We start from the raw sequence: 19,971 nt of genomic DNA, 5'->3' as shown, positions 1-19,971 counted from the left end.
GTGTGCAGAGGATCGGGGCGGGGATCGGCGAGACGTCTCCGCAGCCAGCCGCCCAGTCGCTGCTTCCACCTCACTGTGCAACAGCAGAAATCCTGCTGTGACCGAAAGCTCATTGGTGGGAGCGTCCCAACTGCGCACGCGTGACCATCTGCATGCTGATGACTGTCTGACGCTCGCTTATGTCAGAGTCCGAAAGCTCCCTGCTGCACACATCCAGTGACATGCACCCTGAATGGAGCTGGGAAATCATCGTGTTCGTCAACGGTGGAAGTGCTGGGACAGTAAGCTGGGAATGAAGACAATGTGCTGAAGATGCTCTCTGGTTGCAGCAGAAAATGGATTTTTAACTGAGGTTGTACAGGGCTGTAATGGTAATAATAGCCAGTAAAGATACACCGATAAGACGACTCTGGTCAGTTTCCAGTTTCAGGTTTTTGTAAGGCTTTTCTTGCTAATAACGCTCAGATCTATAATGGAAAGCATTCTACTGACATCCAACCCAGTGGGCTGACATCTGAAACACCAATGGGATGACTGGGTTTATTCCTGACCTTAGAGAGTTACAAAAGTAGCACTTTACACTCAGCCTTCCTGTTATCTGGTGAAAGCTTTGCTCTCTCTTTCTCTCTCTCGCAGCCTGAGTCAACCCCAGCACTGCAAAAACTATCTTGGTACACTTAAAATAAATCAAAACTATCTAACAAGTAACTGTTCAGCAAGATATAGGAGCTTGTTTTAAGTAAATAATTCATAATATTTCATCCATAATTTAATATGGATGAAAAAAGGACAACTTCCACCAGCAGATTAATTCACTTATAACATTGGAAAATGTCTTGGCATCAGTGAAGCGAGTAGTTTTTTTTATTTTTATTACCAATATTAAGGAATTACTTAAAACAAGCTCCTACATCTTGCTAAAAAGTTGCTCATATGTTGGCTTTGTCTTATTTCAAGTGTCAAAAGATACATTTGTTTCGACATGCTCCAACATGTCACAGAAAACACAGATTTCTTTCAAAACTTAAATCTGCTTCTCCCAACTTCATCTTAAACACCTCAGTGACACTAAATCTAGCAAACTTTCAATCTTCTTCTCACAGCAGGAACTTCCACACTGAAGAGTTTGGGTCAAGTTTGTAATTGGACGACTGGCAACCAATGTATAGATTCTGTTTCTCTTTGCATCTCTACTGGAAAACTAGATGAGAGTGGAAATGTCGCCTGAGTGGTCCCACGTAAAGTCTCGCGTAATTGTTGAATTCATAAACGGATGTCAAACTTGTTAATTGAAACACCCGATGAGCTGTTTTGGGCCATTTTTTATACAGCTGTGTAGCTGCTGGAATCAAAACAAAAGCACTTTCTGTCCCAGGACTTTCATTTGACTTTTCTAACTGGAAAGATTACTGGGGGGAAATGTCATTAATAAGTGCAAATCGGTTCATCCGGGAACAGCTGCTGCTCAGAACCACACTCCAGTCTATTCAGTTCATCTCCCTGCCTTGTATCTGTTCAGACGATGTGCAAGTTTTACCAAGACTCCCTGTGGCCTTCTGCCCTTCTCCTCCCCTCCCAAATCTCATTTGTCAGAGTTCTTGCGCGGCCGGCGGAAGCTGGACATGTTCTCGTTTAGTGCATAGATGCGCCTGTTGAACTCCTCGAAGCCTGCCACGTCCAGCTCTCCCAGCACCTGTTCGTCGCACTCCACGGCTACCGCGTGGTCCACAGGAATGCAGTGGTAGTCGTCCAGCCGGGCCTCGTCTGTTAAACCCAGCCCCACCCCTAAGCCCAGCCCCGTGGCCTCTGTGCCCATGATCTCCTCAGCTTGCTCCACGGAGCAGTGCAACTCCGGGACGAGGCCTAACAGCGCCTGACCTGTTGCCAGGGAGCCGTTCATTGCGCCTGTATGGTTACTGGAAACAATTTCCTCTCCAGCTTCCTGCACTGCGGAGGAACTGGATGCCCCTGCGCTACTGGCCGGCCGTTCCTCAGATTCTTTTTGTTTATCCGCTTCCCACCCTACGCCAGCGGTTTTATTTTTCTCCTCTACCTCTCTGGGCCCAGCCTGCTGCTCCCCCTCCCCCTCCTCCTCCTCCTCCTCTTCCTCCTCCACCATGTTGGCCGTGCTGGCGTCAAGCGACGAGGACACATGCTTTGGTGCCGGTGAAGGTGGTGTCAGGTTAGCTGGAGGCCGCTCTTCCCCTGCGGCTGCCTTGTTGTTTGGGGAAGGCGTTGGCTTGTACTTGAGCTGCGCCTCGGCCTCTGAGCTCGCCCTCTTCCTCGGGCCTCGGTCCGGAGAACTGTTGTGGTGAGGGTAGCCCGTTTCTGAGGTGGCGGACACACCCAGCTGCAACTTGGAGGGCACTGGAATCGAGCTGGAGACGTGATGTCGGTCGCTGCAAGGAGCAAAGAAACAAATGAACAAGAAAATACGATAAAACCGTGGAAATAATGCTTCTGTGGACGGTAGAAAAGTCCATATACGGTTCAGTGCTTCAGTATCTACATCCTAGCACAACACACTCAGCCCCCTTTACTCCAACACCCCTAAAAAGAATCTACTTTGACGTTGACCTGACTTTGTGGCAAGTTGGAGATTCTGTGTGTGTCTGGGCAGAGAAAAGTTAGTTATAAATAGAACAATTTCGACATATTTTCATAACATTGGTTTCATGTGTTTTTGCATGGCTAAACCCACTGCTTCAATAAAGAGTTGCTGACGGCATCTTGTTCTATTTTTGCTCAAGTATTTTGGCTTGTGTTTAAAGCTGAAGTATAACTTTTATAAAAAGCAAAATGTTTTTTTTTTTTTTTACATTTTTGTTAAAATTATCAATATGTCTCGATAGTATAAGAAAGATAATCTGAAAAAAAAGTCTAACTCCTCTGCTTTCTCCAAGTGCTAACTGGAGAAATACGCCACTAAGAAACAACCAATCAGAGCCGGGGGGAGGGTCTTAGCGCTGTCAATCATTCATGTAAATGCTGCTCACGCCCTTCCCTGGCTGTACCAACAGCAGAGCACGTCAAGAATGCTAAGGCTAGTTAGCATGGCCACTGCTGACAGTGGATAAAACCTCTTGGCTCTGATTGGTTGTTTCTGACAAGGAGCTGAGTACTTCTTCAGACCGCAACAGTAGCATCAGGAGGAAGTGGAGGAGCTTGATTGTTTTCAGGTAGGGATACCTTCGTAAGGCACTGAACGTTTAAGGTAACCAGCTGGCAGAAGAAAGTGAGATTTCCAGAGAGAGCCGATGCTTATCAGCACCTCGGCAGCGCGGCTCCCAGCTACTTTGCTTCTAATCCAGGGGGCAGCTGCGGCTCTTTGTAAATCACTCCACTTTACAGCATTCAGAAAGCATTTTTGCAGCCTCTGAGGCTTTACTCATGTTCTCTCGAACTGGAAGAGCGCAGCAGGCGTCCACCAAAGTATGTCAGATATTTTCTTCTAAAACAGATAACAGGCTGGAGATGTGGGACACCCCGCCCAGCCCCCAGACTGGAGTCATAAATCTATCTAAATGGGGGCCTCACTGGCTCTCCTAATAGCCAAGGCCACGCACAATTCTCTGGTCTACTTAAGTGCTGTCTTCAATGTGACTCCATGCCACGTTACACGCTCACATGTGTCGGTTAAAAGGCTTGAGGACGGGCCTCTGCTTGTTCAGTTGGACGTCTTGTCATAACAGATAAGTCTCCTGTCACCTGACATTTACCGAGGAAGAGCAGCTCGCCGACATCGAGAGCGCACGCTTTCAAGGTCGGCCGGTCGGCCGTCTGACGGACGCTTTTACTACCAAACGCGTGACGGCTTGTCAAACGGACCCCGAGCCCGACCCCCGCAGACACCCTGCTGAGGTGGTCCTGACCGGGTTCACAGGCAGGACGTCCAGCCCAAGACAGGAGACGCCTGTCTCGTGTTAAGAGAAACCAGTCAACTTCAAAGTGGGTGTGTTGCAGTGAAATCAGAACCATCCGTAGAGTAAGGTTGCAGCGTGGCTGCCGAGCGAGGATGCAGCGAGGCATGGCTGACTGATGGGAAGGAAGCAGACAAACATGCTGAGAAAGGTTCACCAGAGTCGGTGAGAGGGATCGTCTGTGCGGACGGGCATTTCAGCAAAAACACGACGTACAGCGCAAATCATTCGCCTACAGACAGAGAGGCTTCAGTGCTCCTGCAAAAATAGTTAAAATGGAAAAAGAGTCTCTAGAGACACAAGACACCAAGGCTGAAAAGAAAATGTAAAAAGATTTGTGTTGAAAATAATCATTCAAACCATATTTAGCCCTCTAAAGACTACCCTAAACATTGAAACTTTGTTTATTGGAAAATGAAGGCAAACACAGATTGGCTGTACCTCCAAGAGGCGGGAATAAAGACAACCACAGATATTAGCTCCTGCAGAAGTGTCGAGACAGTTTTCACTGAGCATCCATTCATTTCCCCCCAGAATTTTGCACAGCTGAATGGTTGCCATGGGAGATTATAGGAATTCTCAAACCTTTTATGAAAGAATCAAAAACATTCTCCAGATACGTTTTTGATGAGGGAATAACTTTATAAAATGACATAAAGATCAAAAAAGATGATTTCACATAACACTGCCCCTTTAAAAACAGAATCAAAAAGTATCACGAAAACTCGACTGTGCCGCTCTGGGCGGCAAGCCATCTTTACTCGCATGAATACCGGACACTGATAGTAGCGCCGCGTGCTGCAGGTGAGCTGCATTATTCCCTTCCACTCCACGTGTCAATCTGAGAAGCGGTGAATGAGTAAGTGAGAAGACTGGGTGTGTCTGCGAGGACCTGAGCCAGACAGATCTCTGGCCGGCCATAACATCTGCTGTTTCAAACCAGTTCAACGGTTATCCGGACGTCATGTCTTGCTTGAGTGTGGCTAATTAGGCTACATGCGCAGGATAACAGTCCGTGTTTGTGCAGATTAGGAGAGATGGAAACGCGGAACAATGCCAAACAGTTCCTCAGGGTCGGGTAACTGTGATTCTTGGTCTGCTGTGTGACGGTTCAAGTATCGCCGTTTCCTTTCTACAAGTAAGAACTGCTTAAACAAGCATCTCCTTGGATAAATGAATAACTCAGAAGGTCAAACACATTTTTTTAAAGAGGGAATGTTAAAAATTTTAGAGACAGGAAGTGGATCAACAACTTATCAAACATTCAAGCACTCCCTTGAATCGATCCTTTTGTAATTTGCCCTAAATTGAAAGAAGTAAAAAGTCGACCCTCTTCAGCAGCATTATGGAAGATTTATTGAAATATTGCTCCAAAACTGCACACCAGAACTTGTTCTGTGCAACTTTTATATCTGTAAGAAACTGAAGAAGCAACGCAAAATCATCATAAACTGGAAAAACGTTCTGCTGGTTTAATATGATTTAGTAACAGGTAAAGTCTCTAGGAGAGTCAGTCTGTGTGTTGCATATCTTGAGCAATAGTTAGATGGGCCACAAGATTCCTACGCCTAATTCATCACAGAAAATATCACACCAGCTGCGTTTCCACTACAAATGTGCGCAAAACTGTCAATATTAAAAAAAATCCCAATTTCACAATCGCGGTTTTGCCATTAAATAAGAAACGCAATCAAAAACACGCGAGTTAAGTTTGTTCACGCAATGTGTCAATAAAAAAAAAAAAACATGCCACACTATCATCATCCAGCTACTTCTTATCGTCGTTGTCTTCAATGTTTGTTGACCACGTGACTCGCGTGATGCAAAAAAAAGTGGCTCCATTGCAGTTTTGCGAAATAAATCAACCTCGATACGGTCAAAAGTATTTTTTTAAACGTCAAATTGCACAATCATGCGGTCAGTAGAAACGCAGCTACTGAAGCAAGCGCAGACTCAATTCCCTTTATCCTGCTCTCCTCCTTTTCTGCCGATGTAAAACATTTCAAGAGGAAACAAGAATTTGGTAAGCCAAGCCGTTCCAGGGGCCAACCCACCCTCGACGGGTTCCACAGCACGTCCCCCTGTTCATGTCTGAATCCCGCTAAGAGCCAAACGCCGGGGCCAAAGCAAACAAGAACAGATAAGATTTGGTCCTTTGAAGTGTCCTGGTGATGTCCCTGCAGTGCTACAACAAAAAGCGTGTTATGGTTTCATCTGCACTGCGGTGGGAGCTAGTTTTGGTTTTTTGCTCTAACAGCGCAACGATTACTGACTGTCAGGCCTTTGAAGACGGGGAATAACCACACGGCACATCGGGCGTTGCGATTCAACCATCTGCTTTTTGGATTCGGACGCCGCCTCGGAGCTTTAAAAGAGCTACAGTTGCACACAGACAAAGAAGAGTAAAAAACTATCATGAGAGCAATTCAACTCTTGGCTTAGTGAAGCAATGAAAATTGTAATGTTACCATAGTATGCCCTGGTGTCCAGAGAGTTAATGTACCATCACAGTGATCCAGGACAGAGAAAAAGAAACATTCCTGGTTTCGCCCTTTAAGTCAGCCATTATTAGGAATACAGAAAATGCACAGCCACCTGTCAGGCTCAATGAACCTTGCAAATTGTTTATTTAATATTTATATACATTTCACCTTTATATTTGTCTCAGAGCAAGGTGCAGCTGTCCACATATATCAGGTGTTGAATCAGCACCTTTCCTCTGCTGCCGTGTAAACAAAGAGTCGCTCAGGGAAACGCGGCGGATCTGAGGACGCCGAGAACCTCCAGAAAACTCTCGGTGGATTCGGAGCATGTTGAAGCTCTTGGCTTTGATCTTGGAGACTGCGCGTTTTCACAAGCAAAGCTGTTTTCTGGTACCGTCCCCGTCTGCCTCGGGGTAATAGATTCACCATCTTTCCGCTGGTTCTCATCGTGTTCTGCCCGTTCTTTTTGTCTGCACCGAGAGTCTCTCTCTTTTGCCAAGTTATCGGTTTTCTGGGGCAACGCGGTTTGGAAATGTATAAAGATAAGATCAAAAACTTGCCAGAGGAGAGTTAAAAAAACCCAACAAACTTTTGAGCTTTCCATCAAAAACCGTCTCACTCGATTTGCGCACAATATTCAAGATGATCCCAGCTCACTATCAGTGTTCGTCTCGGTGTGTTAAACAGGAATCTCCCTGCAGAAAGGATGCATGCTGAAATACTTAGAAATACAGGGTTGGCTCTGTTTCCAACCTGCTTTGGAAGCAGCTTCCTCTCTCCCCTGTGGGATCCTCCTTGTTTGGATGCGTGGAAAGAAGAAAAAGGTGGCACAGAGGCAAAGGAAGCAGATTATACCGTCTGTCACAGTCTAAGGGAAAAATTACCTGCAGCTGCCATTTAGTCTTTCTATTCATCCATATTTCATAAGATGGTCCCAAAGCGAGATACTGTATCTGAATTTATTCTCCCCCCCACCCCCAAACCAAACCACTAGAGTTTATATGGAAAGGAAACAGTGCAAGGGTGCGTGTTAGAAGAATATCTTTCCTGAAAGAAAAAAAAAACCGGAAAGCTCTGTGGGACAGGAACCATTTCCCCTGGAGACATGAGAGTCTGACTCCTTTCAAGATTCTCTGAATAATGTTTTCCAGGTTGAACGAAGGACGTCTTTCATTCACGTCAACAACGAGAAGACCGATTAAAAAAATTGAAATATTGCTAAACCTAATTACTTCACATAAAGGTTAAAAGTTAAATTTTATTCAGAGTACCAGATTTAGTATTTTGCTCATCTAATTCTAACAAAGCATAGAAATGTTGTTTTTTTGACCAAAAGAATACAGATTTGATAAATCTCAAACTAGTGTTTAGTTATTCAATCCAGATTGATCAGATTTTGACAAGGAGATGAACTTTAAGTTGATTAAAAAACAAAACTGAAACGGCCATTTAGTCCAGTACAGCTAGGAAGTGGACAGCATCAGTATTTTCACAGTGCTGTCAAAAACTGACAGCATCTTTGTCACTGTCAATGTTTTTTTTAGCAAATATAGTTAAAGAAAATGTGATCTTCCATTTCCCCCAGTGACAGAGCGTTCACGCGAACAGATTTAGTTTGAATATTTTGCAGTGTTTATACTGATCTGACATTTGAATAGAGCAGACACGCAGCTGCAACATGTATGTGTTTGGTTAATGTTTGAACAAGGCATCTAGCAGGCTTTATTAGCTGCTATGTAATGGTTACAGATGATGTCTTCAGATAGCTTAGTTCTCCTTTCTTTCCAGGAGTTGGGATAAGTGCAGCTAATCTCACATTTCTACACAGTTTAAACCATAACCCATATGAAAAACATCAGAGATTGATGGTGTGTTACTCTGATTTTACTGTATAAAGTCATATTCTGGACTCCAGTGAGCGTTGGTCTGTATCCACAGATTACAGCAGCGCTATTACAGGACAAAGGGGTCGTTCGTTTTCAGGATACGTAATCTACGTAAACGGTCCAGGTGTCGGAGTAACAGTCCTAATGCATAAAAAAAAAAAGGAATAAAAAGTTGAGAAAATTCAAAGTACATAGCTTTTATAAAAACATGTTTAAAACTGTCATGTCAGTATGAAATGAGACAGATCTCCTCCGTCTCCTGTCTGTGCTGCTGCTGCCGCCATCGGAAGAAATACGACGGTCAAAAACAACCAATCAGAGGGGGCTGGTGAGCGACGAGTGCAAAGAACATGGCTCCTCCTGGATGTGACTGGTTGTTTGTATTTAGCACTGGGAGAAGGCAGAGCAGCGCAGATTATGCGTCTCAAAGATTATATGTCACATATCATGCTGTCACGACACAGTGACACTTTCAACAAACACGTAAGATAATTCTTTTTTTTTTAGTTCTAGATAAAAAAATGTTCAGAAACCTGTGGTGGAAAGACCTATATCAACACAAAATGGGCAACGTACGAAGTACTTCCTTTCTTTCTTCACAATAAGAGCCTCAGACACAGAAAGCAGAGGGGTTGCAGCATAAAACACAAACATTGGATGCCCGGCGGTAATCGAGTTTCATCCCGTCAGTCGGACAATGGACTCTCTTCACACTCAGAAAAAAAAATTAAAATGAGAGCGATTGACATTTTCTACTTGAGTAAGACGGGACGGTACGGTGGAGAGTACATATTTCATTAGGTCAAAGTTCTCCTAACTTTGAATACCTTAAAAAATCATACATCATAGCATGCAGCGAGTGCAGCTTGATTGTGTAAAACACATGGTTGAGACCAGATGAAATACGGTTTCCATATGTTTAAGCTTATTGAAAAGGTTATGTGATGAAGGAGACTTCAATGCTCCTACTCACAGGAGCACAGCTGCTCCAACGCGGCGATAAATTCAACTTCAACACGGTTTTCAAACGTTTAAATATGCATATTGGCCGAACGCTGGTTGGGTACGAGAGGAGAAGTGTTAATGATCTGCATCAGACGGAATACCTACGAGGAAAATCCTGGCGCTGAGTGGTTTGGACAGCGCCGGGATTTGTCCATGTAGGGACTAAATGTGGGGAAAAGCAGATCTGCGCCTTAACCTGATGCGCCAGATGGTTCGTTTCACAGAACCATCTGGGAAACCCTCCATAGAAACTGTTTGGAAAAGGTCAGGCACCTTTGAAAATACTTAGCAAGTGACTGAATGAGGAATCTGTCAAAGTCAAAGGAGAAGCTCAACTTATCCCAAAAACTAAGGGGAAGCCTAAAAACACCGGTCGGCGAACACGAGATCACGTGACGTTACGCTCGTGTTTCTCTTGTGGTTCTGATCTTTTCACTTCTCATGGCACCAAATTCTTCACTTAACACTTAGAAAACTAAAGTTACATTTTTCAAATATTAAAATAGATTGTAATGGTCCAAACATATGCTGCTGACAATGTTGCAGTCGGTGTTTGGTTTAGGCAAGACGGGAGGAAGACGGGGTAACTTAGGAGGACATAGGACTCCAGGAACATTCACTTGTTTCTTCTAATAGGAAACGTTTGTTTAGCCACACGCCTTCAGGTCGATTAAAGCTAACGGAAAGAACGGACAACTGTAAGAGTGAGATAGTGAAAGGGAATAATTTCATCACTCTCTGTAGAGTCTCCTCCTGCAACAGTTCAGTCCAAAATTATTCAGATTTAGCTTTAATCTTTTTTTAAAACCAACATGTTTCTTTTGATTGGGAGTGTTAACATTTTTTGGAGCAGCCAAGCAAGAGCCCTGACTTGAATCTGGGGAAGGAGCCAATGATTAGGGTGATGGCAAAGAGCCAAAGCTCATTGCAAAAGACAAAAGCATACAAAAAAAAAAGGAAATATACAACAGGGTTTAATTTCTGTAATTTTACCTTGCCATTTTTTGTTCAAAAGAAAACCAAAACGACATTTATGTGGTATTATTTAAAAAAAAACCCACTAGTTGTATATTTGACAGCTTGGGCATTGCTTTCCTATGCAACTCCAATCGATTCTCATCAACCTTTGGTGATCCGTCTGGGCTTCCTCCCATCGACTTGCATTCCTCCGGTAAAATCTCTACCGGGCCAATCAGCGAACAGAAGACGTTGTGAACGATAACATTGATCTTCTGCACCGTTTTAGAGTTTTAGTTTTAGCAATGGAGGAGGAGGAAGTGAACAAACTCGTTCAGTCCAAGTATTGGATTAACATCAACAGATGCTTCACTTAGCTTGGAGCTTTTCTCTGCGCAGTGGAGGATGGTTGTTTGTACCAGGCTGTATATTCGACCATAAATGGCTACACCATTTCCTATTGGACGCAAAATTCTTTGTTGAATGAAGATCGCTTTAAATCCTAATTTGTCAGGATTATTTTTGGCTTAATTGTGAATGTGTCAGCTGTTTGTTTGGCGCGACAGTTTTACAGCAGCCTAAAGAAGTGTTACACCACAAACCTCCATTTTTAAAATATCCCATCCACTCACACTCACACAAACACACACACACGCACAGCTTAAGGGTTTTAGGCGCAATGCTTTCATCTCGTGTATCTTTGGGCCCTTCCATTTCCCATTACGCCGGGGGGGTGGAGGGCTGTGCGGTAATGGAGAGCTGATTTGGGAGCTCCGACTCTTCATGGCTTCTTTTCTTTCAAAACAAAAGATTATTCAATTAATGTGTGAAATACACATTTTCCCCTTTGCTGACCCTCGGAGGAGATCGGAGGATCAAAGACAACTTTGTCTTTTATAGGCCGGTGCGGCTGAAGTCTGATTCATACCAACTCCTGGGTTTACTGGGGGTCACTTGCAGGTCAGAAGACGACACACAGAGATCTGAGCAGCGATAATTGTGGAGGGAAGGAATATTGCACTAAGAGAAGTACTGGCTTTTCTTTTTGCATGAGAACAATGTGATAAATCTTAGCTGCATGGAGATTAATTATGACAATGAATTACTACATTGCACTTTAGCAGCCTGAAGGAAGCTGGACATGATTTGTAAGACGTAGGTAATTTATTTGACACTTTTAAGCAACTGGAGGATAGTAAAGATATTATTAAGGCAGATAGGTATCCAGTTTTTGCATGGCTGTAGTAGATGGTTTTAAGAAAACAAAAGTTAGATTAGCATGCTTTGGGAAGAAACGCTGCATGAGTAATTCATTGTCGAACAGAAGAAAACTTAAAAATGAACTGGTGACTGAATTTCAGAGATATTCCAGTCACAGAATCAGAGAAAACTTCCAATTATGCATGAAGAAGTTTTCATACCAAGTTAATTCAGACATAATACTTGGTGAAGACGTAAAAACAACTGTTTGGAGATGTAATATTGTTAGCCTAGAAAATATCTTTACATTTTTGTTTACTAATAAGTTTGAATCACATTCCAACTGAATCAACAAATTATTGTCCTTTAGGTCTAAAAGAAAAGGATCAGATTTGTAGCTGTGTTTCCATTACTAACGCGTGCAAAACTTTGTCGATATTCCGTTAATGTAAAAAAAAAACAAAACACAATTTTGCAACTGCGGTGTCGCCATTAAATAACACAATTAAAATCACACGCGAATAAGTTTAATGCAATAAGTTATTAAAAAACATGCTTCATCATTTTCCTACTATCTCCTGTTTTCGTCTTCTTTTATGTGGCAACATCCAGTTGTCAATCATGTGAGTTGGGCGATGTGAAAAAAAACAAACTCCACTGCAGTTTTGCAAAATAAACCAATCTCGATTGTGCCAGAACCTTTCATCAAAAAACAAGTTTTTTTTTTTTCCCCAAATTTGGCTCATTAACATGAAGCAAATTGATTTTCAAAATGTCGAATTGTGCAACTGAAACGCAGCTGATATAGAAGACTAATAAGAAGTACAACTAATGCTGACAGCCTAAGGAAAACCTTGCAGGAATGAAAAAAAAAAAGCTTGGCCTCTGACACACGAGCAGGACTCAAGAGAACCCGCTTATTCTTTGGACTGTTGTGTCTCAGCGATGCTTTGCCAGCTGGACTGGTCTTAGAGCGGTTTTTTTTATATGCAACAGGTTTTATGGCTGAAAACATGCGGTTTCGTATGTTGTCATTGGCGTAACGCCGTGTTATCCTAAGTTGTGTATTCATGTGCCGGTCGGACTTTGAATAATATATTCTCCTTTTAGGCGTTTTCAACAGGGATCTTTAAAATTATTTTAAATCGTGGGGGGGGAAAGACACACACACACACACAAAGTATTTGTGATATGCATGTGTGATTAGGCTTTGCCTGAAGAGAAACCTAAATACGAGGTCACCACTGGATCCTTACCATCGCACCATCAGGCCGTGCTCCAGAAAGTTCTTCAGGTTGGGAAGCGTCTGCTGCAGGTCCGGGGTGGTCAAACCATGCTGATATCTCAGCTGCAACACAAGGGAACAAAACATCATCATTAATGTAAAGCAACACGCTACACCCATTAGGGCCACACATGCAGCACGCGGTCACCGCTCTCACACACGAGCCTGGCATGTTAGGCGAAGAGCGCGAGAGAAAGAGAGAGAGGGGGAGAGAGCGAGAGAGAGAGAGAGGAAAAAAAACCAAAACATCCCTTACAGAAAACGTCTGAAGTCTACATTCTTCCACCATGACCTGTTCCTATTCTCTCTTTCAGACTATTACTCATCTGGACACACAATGGGCACCTTCTGCTGATAGCGGGCATGTGTGATAACAAGCAAGGTGCGCTGAAAGACAGGAGATGAGGTGGGGGCGGCAAGAAAAACACTTCTGATAAAACATCTGGATGAAAAGGGCGCAAAGAGCACATTATGGACCTCATTAGGTTGTTCAGCAGCCTCTCCCCCCTCCACTTTCTAATTCTGGCCTTGAACAGTTCCTCCTGCTTTTATTTTATGATGATAGAATCTAATCCAGTAAAAAAAGAGTAGAGCGAGGCCACCTCGAAGCGCCAGATGCATCTAGGAGTGATGTCACAGGAATGCCAGCCGGCGATCATCGCAGGGAGTTTATTTAGCCTACATCCCTGGACGCCGTCCACCGTACATCTCCGAGGCCCCGCCGTCACACGGGCCGCCTCGGCACCTATCTGACATCTGTTTTGTTTCCGCTTGGCTACCACGGCAACCACACTCTCTTTTTCTTTTTCTCCCCCCCACACACACACACACACTTCTGGTGCCGAGATGAATTGCACGCGACTCCCACAGCCCAATAAGTCAGGATAACGGGCTGCGTTGTCATACAGGGAGCATAATGGATGACTGACTTAATAATAAGAAATTAAAGGGAAATAGAAGCTCGGCCGGGGTCACCGGTCCTTGTTAAGAGGGGATTGTTTCACACTTAATCAGGAGAAAAATGGTTCTGAGGACGTCAGCAGCCCCTAACGCACATTGATAATGTGGGTTTTTTTTTTCTTTGACTATGTCATATATCAAAACCTCAAAGAAGTTGGAGATCTTTGTTTTTCTTCATAATTGGAAAGTATTAGGTACAACACAAGTTGATTTTACATCGTTTTGTAGCTTTACAACAGTAAAGAAGTGACAGAACCAACACATTTATTGTTAAATAGAAAATTCAAAACTTCCAAATGTTTAGTACTATATATAAAAAAATGATGCCAAATCATCACAGGTTCTAGTTTTGAAGAAAAACCTTTGATAATAATGAGAGCGCCTCTTCCCCTATGACTGCAGGAGACAGACATCAGCCTCCTGCAGACCCAGCATGAACTGAACTGGTTTAGAAAAATGAAAGACGGATGTATGACGCATTGGAAGAGGTTAAAAGGTAAATGTTTAAGATCCTAGTCAGAAAGATCACACTTCAAATTTGCACACATCAAACTAGCTAAAGCTTTTATACATCTCCCTTGCTTTACAAAATCAATACTTGAAACTAAATTTGTAATTGTATTAGAGAATTGATTTATTTCTTTTAATACAGCATGTTCCGAACGTGGGACAGGGTCACCTCAAAGCCCAGTCAGTGACAGGAAGGTCCAAAACCCAAACGCCCATCAACACAGAGATCCATTCATTCAGTCAGACCTCACACTCTGGTCGACTTCAGGGCGGAACTGGGTTTGAAACTGAAAGCCAAGATCAATACCGCCACCAGTTTAAAAATAAAACCAATAGCAACACGAGGGAACAGGGTTTGCTTTTTCCATTCCTAGATGTTAAAAAAAGGAAATTCCAAGTCTTACGAACATCTCAAGGTTCTTGTCTAGAACACAGAAACTACAAATCCTGCATCAGATACGAGTACAAAATAAATGCTGCACTCTCTGCGAGTACAAACGGTTGTTCCACAAACAGCATTGCTCTCTGCTGGAGGAATATTAAAGAGCTTATCTCTGAAGCCCTTTGCGTGGCAGCAGCTCTGAAGTGTGTGTGTGTAATGACCACAATGCATGTCTAACAGGAGCCTCATGTCAGAATCGACCCCAGGATGCCTCAGAGTGAGCAGCAGCGCTTCATGACTCTGCATCTGCACGCCTCGCTCTTTTAGCTCATAGCTCTCCTTATGTGTAAAAATGTTGGCCGGACTCCAAAACAAAAAATAGTTATGAGTAAAGGCAGCAGCAAAGAGGCTGACATCACCGTTCTGGTTCGTACGTCTGAGGAGGATGGGACTGATATAGGGTAACAACTAGTTATTGTTTTTAGCAATTGATAATTATGACAAATATGATTTTAAAAAGATGACAATCTGCAAATTTTCCATTGTTTATATTGCAAAATATATTAAAAGATGCAAATAAACAAATCCTCTGGTTCCGTTTGAAATAATAAAATAATCACCATCACTAAAACTTAACAACACAGCATTTATTTAGTGAACATATGATCATTTGTACCAAAGGAAGCATCTGCTGCTAAAAAATAATACTAACATGTTTCTGCTTTACTTATCAACACAGAGCAGGGCAGATCTGTTGATAATTTTGGGGATTTAATGTTTAAAAAAATGGATAGCAAAAGATGTTTAATATAAGGTTTTCATTACAGAATTTAAACCAGGTGAAGCTAAAAAGCCACTTGATGAGTTGTGGATGCAACATATTGATCTTGAATGCAAAATGCATTTAATTCTGTACAGTTTTGGCTTAAATTACTGCTCTGAGTATGTTGTTCTTTCAGAAAATTGCCTTTTTTTGGAGTCCATTTACTCCAGTTAATAATTAATCAATTACCAAATTTTGTTTATTTCAACAATGTACTAATCCAATCAATTGAAATTTATTTTGAAACATGAAAATTTTGAGAAAACTCAAGTTTCCCTCTAGAAAGCTTTTGGACTAAGATGAGGTGTTTTTTTGTGTACATGTCAAATGAAATGAAAACAATTTTTTATTTTTTTTTTTGCATCACGAGCCACATGATCAACAGCCGGATGTTACTCCTGGTGAAAAAGACAACAGGAAGCAGCAGAAGGACGATGGCTTTACTCTTGTTTTTGTTTTTTTGTCGTTTTCTTTCCAGACAACGTGCAGCTGATTCCACCAGAGCTCTCACAGCATTGCACCGTTCAGAAAAACTTGAGTTAGTCATTCAAAAATGTTGAATCCATAGCTCTTCTGTAAAATCGCAACTGCAATTTCCCCAAAAAGTCACATGCATATCCACTCCCAAGAATAAGGGGGTTGTTGCTCCGACACCCGAGTAAAACGCCGACCTCTCCTCTGATTGATGATGAGCGCTCGTGCTATGACTGAAATATCAATATATCTCATGTAAACCTTTGCATCCGTCACTGCCATGACGGATGCAAAGGTTTACATCCGTTAATGATTTTTAACCCTGCCGGAGGGCTACTGGCTTATTCTGTAAACTGAATTATTCACCTGATTTTAATTAAAACTTTTATTTTGTGGAAAAAAACACAATTGCGAAATTGTGCTTTTACAACATTAGCAGAATACTGACAAAGATTTGTGGACATTTGTAATGGAAACGCAGCTTGTGTGTCTGTGTGTTGCTTAAGGCCCTCGTCTTATGGAGGCAATCACAGTGTGCGCCGGCTGTCGAATACGTAAACTTTCCTCCCCTTCGTCTCTGCCCGCCTGAGACAAACAAAAACACCAGTGACCCGGCTAACTCGCATGGAGGAACGGAGTACGTTGGAGCAGCAGAGGAAGAAAGCGCAAGACGGCTTAATGGCAAAAAGCTGGGCGTCATTTGCAACTGTCAGCGCCTCGAAAGCTTCGACATCGGGATGGAAACAAACAGAAGAGAGGGTGAGGTTTAGATTCTGGTCTGCAAACCCAAACCGTTCCCTGGGAGGATGTCGCAACATGTTGTAACAGACACTGAATAAGAAGCAGAGCGGTCCGACTCTTCTGCGCACGACAGAACAAAGAAACAATCGGTGTTACTATGTCAGCAAGAAGACGATGTGCGCAACTCAGGACCAGTCGGCTTGAGAGACGGCTTGTCGTTCCCAGTTTCTCCTTCCTAACTCGCCGTGATGATAGCCGGAGTCCTCGGCGTACGTGTGCGCGTGCGTGTATGTGTAAGCATGTTTTCAAAACCGTCCACAGGCTTCTTTGTGATAGGGCTAACCAGATCGTTGTGAGAAATTCCCTGGGCCCATTGAGGACAGCTGAAAGGTGAGAGCACCAAGCAGCTGGGGCTGGGGAGGTGCAGTGGGGGGTGAGGGGGGACACCCACTAGAGTTTTATCACATGACACAGTGGAATAAATCCAAGCAGGGTTGCGCGTTCCTGCTCGCACCTTTTTCTCTGCACCTTCAGGTTCAGAGAAAACCGCAGCATGTGTAGCGTGACGTGTGTGGGGGGCAACGTCTAAGGAGGGCAGGACTCTTCGCGAAGACAAAGCCACTCTGCAAAGAATGGGGGATTGTATACAGGTTGAGGCTGCCAATCCGCTGGAGCCATGACCACACAGAAACACACTGAGGCCGACTGAGATCCTGAGGGAACCAGTCAGTTTACAGTGCATGCCATCCATCATTTGGCGAAACCTTCCTGCTCACCCTGAGCCCTGTTCAGAGGCTAAACAAACAGTCTCGCTTATACCGCATATTACAGTTTCCCTGAGTTTGTCAGGGCTAATCACCTTCAGATTAGAGCTCTAATGTGGGCAGGCAGCAGAGAACAGTGAGGCTGATTACCGATGACGAGGTGCCGAGGGGAGGAGGAGGGGTGCAAGGGGAGGCAGGTGACCAAGCCACCTCCCACTTCTCTCTTTTATGGTAGCAGTCCAGGAAATGCGGCTCAGACATCGTTGGGATTCAGAACTTGTAATGTTACTGGAGACAGGAGCCGGAGGAAGTCTGGGACGCAGTCCATGCATCCACAGGTCAAACGTCTTCAAATCAAACTCCAGAAGATCTTGTGCATGTCTGTCCTGCGTGGACGGACAATTATCCTGTGATTTATAGCCGGCGTGCTTTTGTCCATTGGTAAAAATAGAAAGAGCGCCGCTTTTACAGGCTCCCTGGGGAAGGTAATCAGGGGGCTCATTAGTACTTATGACAGCTCATTACAGAGGAGTTAACCAGGTGTTCCCTCTTCCACTGTCCTTTGGACCGGATGCTTCCAGCAGAAACAATAAAAGATTCATTTGTTTCCATTTCTTTCTTCCACTGTTTGCATTTTCATTTATGTTGGAAATATTGATGTTCTAGTGTGCAGCATTTTGGCTAACAGCAGTTGTTATGAAATGTGCTATGCAACTAAATTTGATTTGATTAGATTTGAAGGGTGACACATATCAGTTCTCAGATACAAGACTCATGCAGAGAAGCTTATTTTTAACATCTCTCTCTTCTGCTTCTAATGACATAAACGACTACCATTCATGGCAATAAAAATAGAAGATAGAAAAGGATATGGCAAAGATTTTTTATGATAAATATTTGACAAGTGAAAGCGTTTCAAATTAACTTTTTTTTTAGTTCTTCTGACTGACTGGATTGGCTCAGAAAATCCATGTCATTGTTCACAACTTCTCCTGTTTGGCCCAGTTGAAATTCTGCTGCAGAAATCTAGCTCAATGGGAGAAACACCCAACAGAGATCTGGAGGGAAATGAGAATCGAGCAGAATTGTGTAATGACCAGGTTATACTAATGCAAACATGGGAAACAAACTAAAATCCAGAATTTTCCAGGCTGCGTAGGAACCCCAGCTGGGTTAATAAGTTTCAGTCCAATACGGTTGAAATTAAATAGATTCCAACTTACAAAGATTTCAGTATATAAAATACCTGGCACGCAGTGATACATGCAATAAAATGGTACCCGTTTCTTGCCTCATTAGAACCAGTCTGGGCCATCGAGAGTCCCTCTGGCGCTGCTTGGCTGCTGCATAAAACACCAACTTTCACCAAGGCAGCAGGTGAAGCTCTGAAGCTTTATCCTTCTCATTATAGCCGTCAACTACAGTATATTTATACGCCTGAGCTTGTTTGGCTCTCGTCAATATGCTTTAACTCGTCCAACAGGCCCGCACAGTGGCGCGTTGCTCCAATTATTGTAAGTTTTTGTTTACAGCTCCGAGAGCCACATACGCCGCTCCGCATCCTTGGATTTCCATTTCGCCCACTTGCCAAGAGGATGATGGTTGCCAGCAGTCTGAGCGCTACATGTAGCTTTGATCCAATAAACAGTCCTTTCACCTCTGTGGCGCAAACATTAGAACATGGTATTTACATTCTGGAGGACCTCCATCCAATCTTTTGTTTTGATGTTTTAATTCGGCTGAAGTTGTCCGGCAGAATTACAGAACACGCCTTTTCTAGCAACGAGTTTTCCCTATAGAGCATGTTTATTTTACTCCAGCAGCTAAGACTCAATAAAACAAAACATTACAAGGAAAGAGCAAATACAGCGCATGTCACATAAAGGTGGAAAACTGACAAACATCCAGGAAAACTGGTCTGCTGAACATAATTGCTGTATACAAAGGGGGGGGATCTACAGGAAGTTAGCCTACGACAGCACTTCCTGTTTTCGTCGAGCTTTTTCTTTCAATGCAACAACTTCAATAAGAAGGGCAGAAAGTTTCACTGTAATGGTTCTGCCCAACTCAGCCTATGCATCCATCACTCAACCACTAATGCACAAAACAAAATGGCTGACCTAAAATAGCTGCAGATCAGAGCTAAACGGTATAACAAAAAAAACATGCGAAACTCTTCATTTGACATACATTTATAGCGGTGCCTCATTGTTATTTACTGTCCAGATGTTTAAAGACTTTTTGCATTTACAGCTTTTGCTACAGTTGATGGTGGAACCTCACATGGTGCAACAGAGGTTCAAAACCTCAACAATCGTGTGGTGCAGCATGGAATATGAAATCCAATATGATTAATCACTGCAGCCTTTCATGTGTCTCCATAAATATACAGAACAGGGCTGAAAAGTTGTTTGAGTCTGGCTAAGGTCATATAATTCATTCACAACAGAAACTCGCTTCCCTTCAACTGGAAGCAGCGTTCTGGCCTTGAATGCGTGCCACGCTCATCATCATCCACTCTCGAAGTCAAACTAAGAATCAGAACTCATAAACACCACAGGCGTTTGCTTACTGCTGAAAA

The 19,971-nt window shown here is 43.2% G+C and overlaps 1 protein-coding gene across 1 annotated transcript; it reads right to left on the bottom strand.

Moving 5' to 3' along the window:
- Window positions 1–1,514: 1,514 nt before the first annotated feature.
- On the bottom strand, window positions 1,515–13,209 carry LOC103142134 (UV radiation resistance-associated gene protein-like). Its single transcript, XM_016674321.1, has 2 exons — window positions 12,708–13,209; window positions 1,515–2,399 (listed from the first exon to the last, which is right to left on the bottom strand). Exons 1-2 carry the CDS (start codon window positions 12,854–12,856, stop codon window positions 1,583–1,585), a joined length of 966 nt encoding a protein of 321 aa, XP_016529807.1. The 5' UTR covers window positions 12,857–13,209; the 3' UTR covers window positions 1,515–1,582.
- Window positions 13,210–19,971: the final 6,762 nt, after the last annotated feature.

Source organism: Poecilia formosa, unplaced genomic scaffold (assembly GCF_000485575.1).
Source record: "Poecilia formosa unplaced genomic scaffold, Poecilia_formosa-5.1.2 Scaffold93, whole genome shotgun sequence".
In the NCBI taxonomy this organism is placed as follows: Eukaryota; Metazoa; Chordata; class Actinopteri; order Cyprinodontiformes; family Poeciliidae; genus Poecilia; species Poecilia formosa.
Note: the sequence above shows the minus strand (reverse complement) of the source record. Positions and strands in the feature narration are given on the sequence as shown.

Excerpts from the sequence above, each read along its gene's own strand:
- LOC103142134 (XM_016674321.1), bottom strand. The coding sequence starts at position 12,856 with ATGGGTGTAGCGTGTTGCTTTACATTAATGATGATGTTTTGTTCCCTT. Across the intron at positions 2,400-12,707 it reads CACGGCCTGATGGTGCGATG|CGACCGACATCACGTCTCCA; the intron begins GTAAGGATCCAG and ends TGCTCCTTGCAG.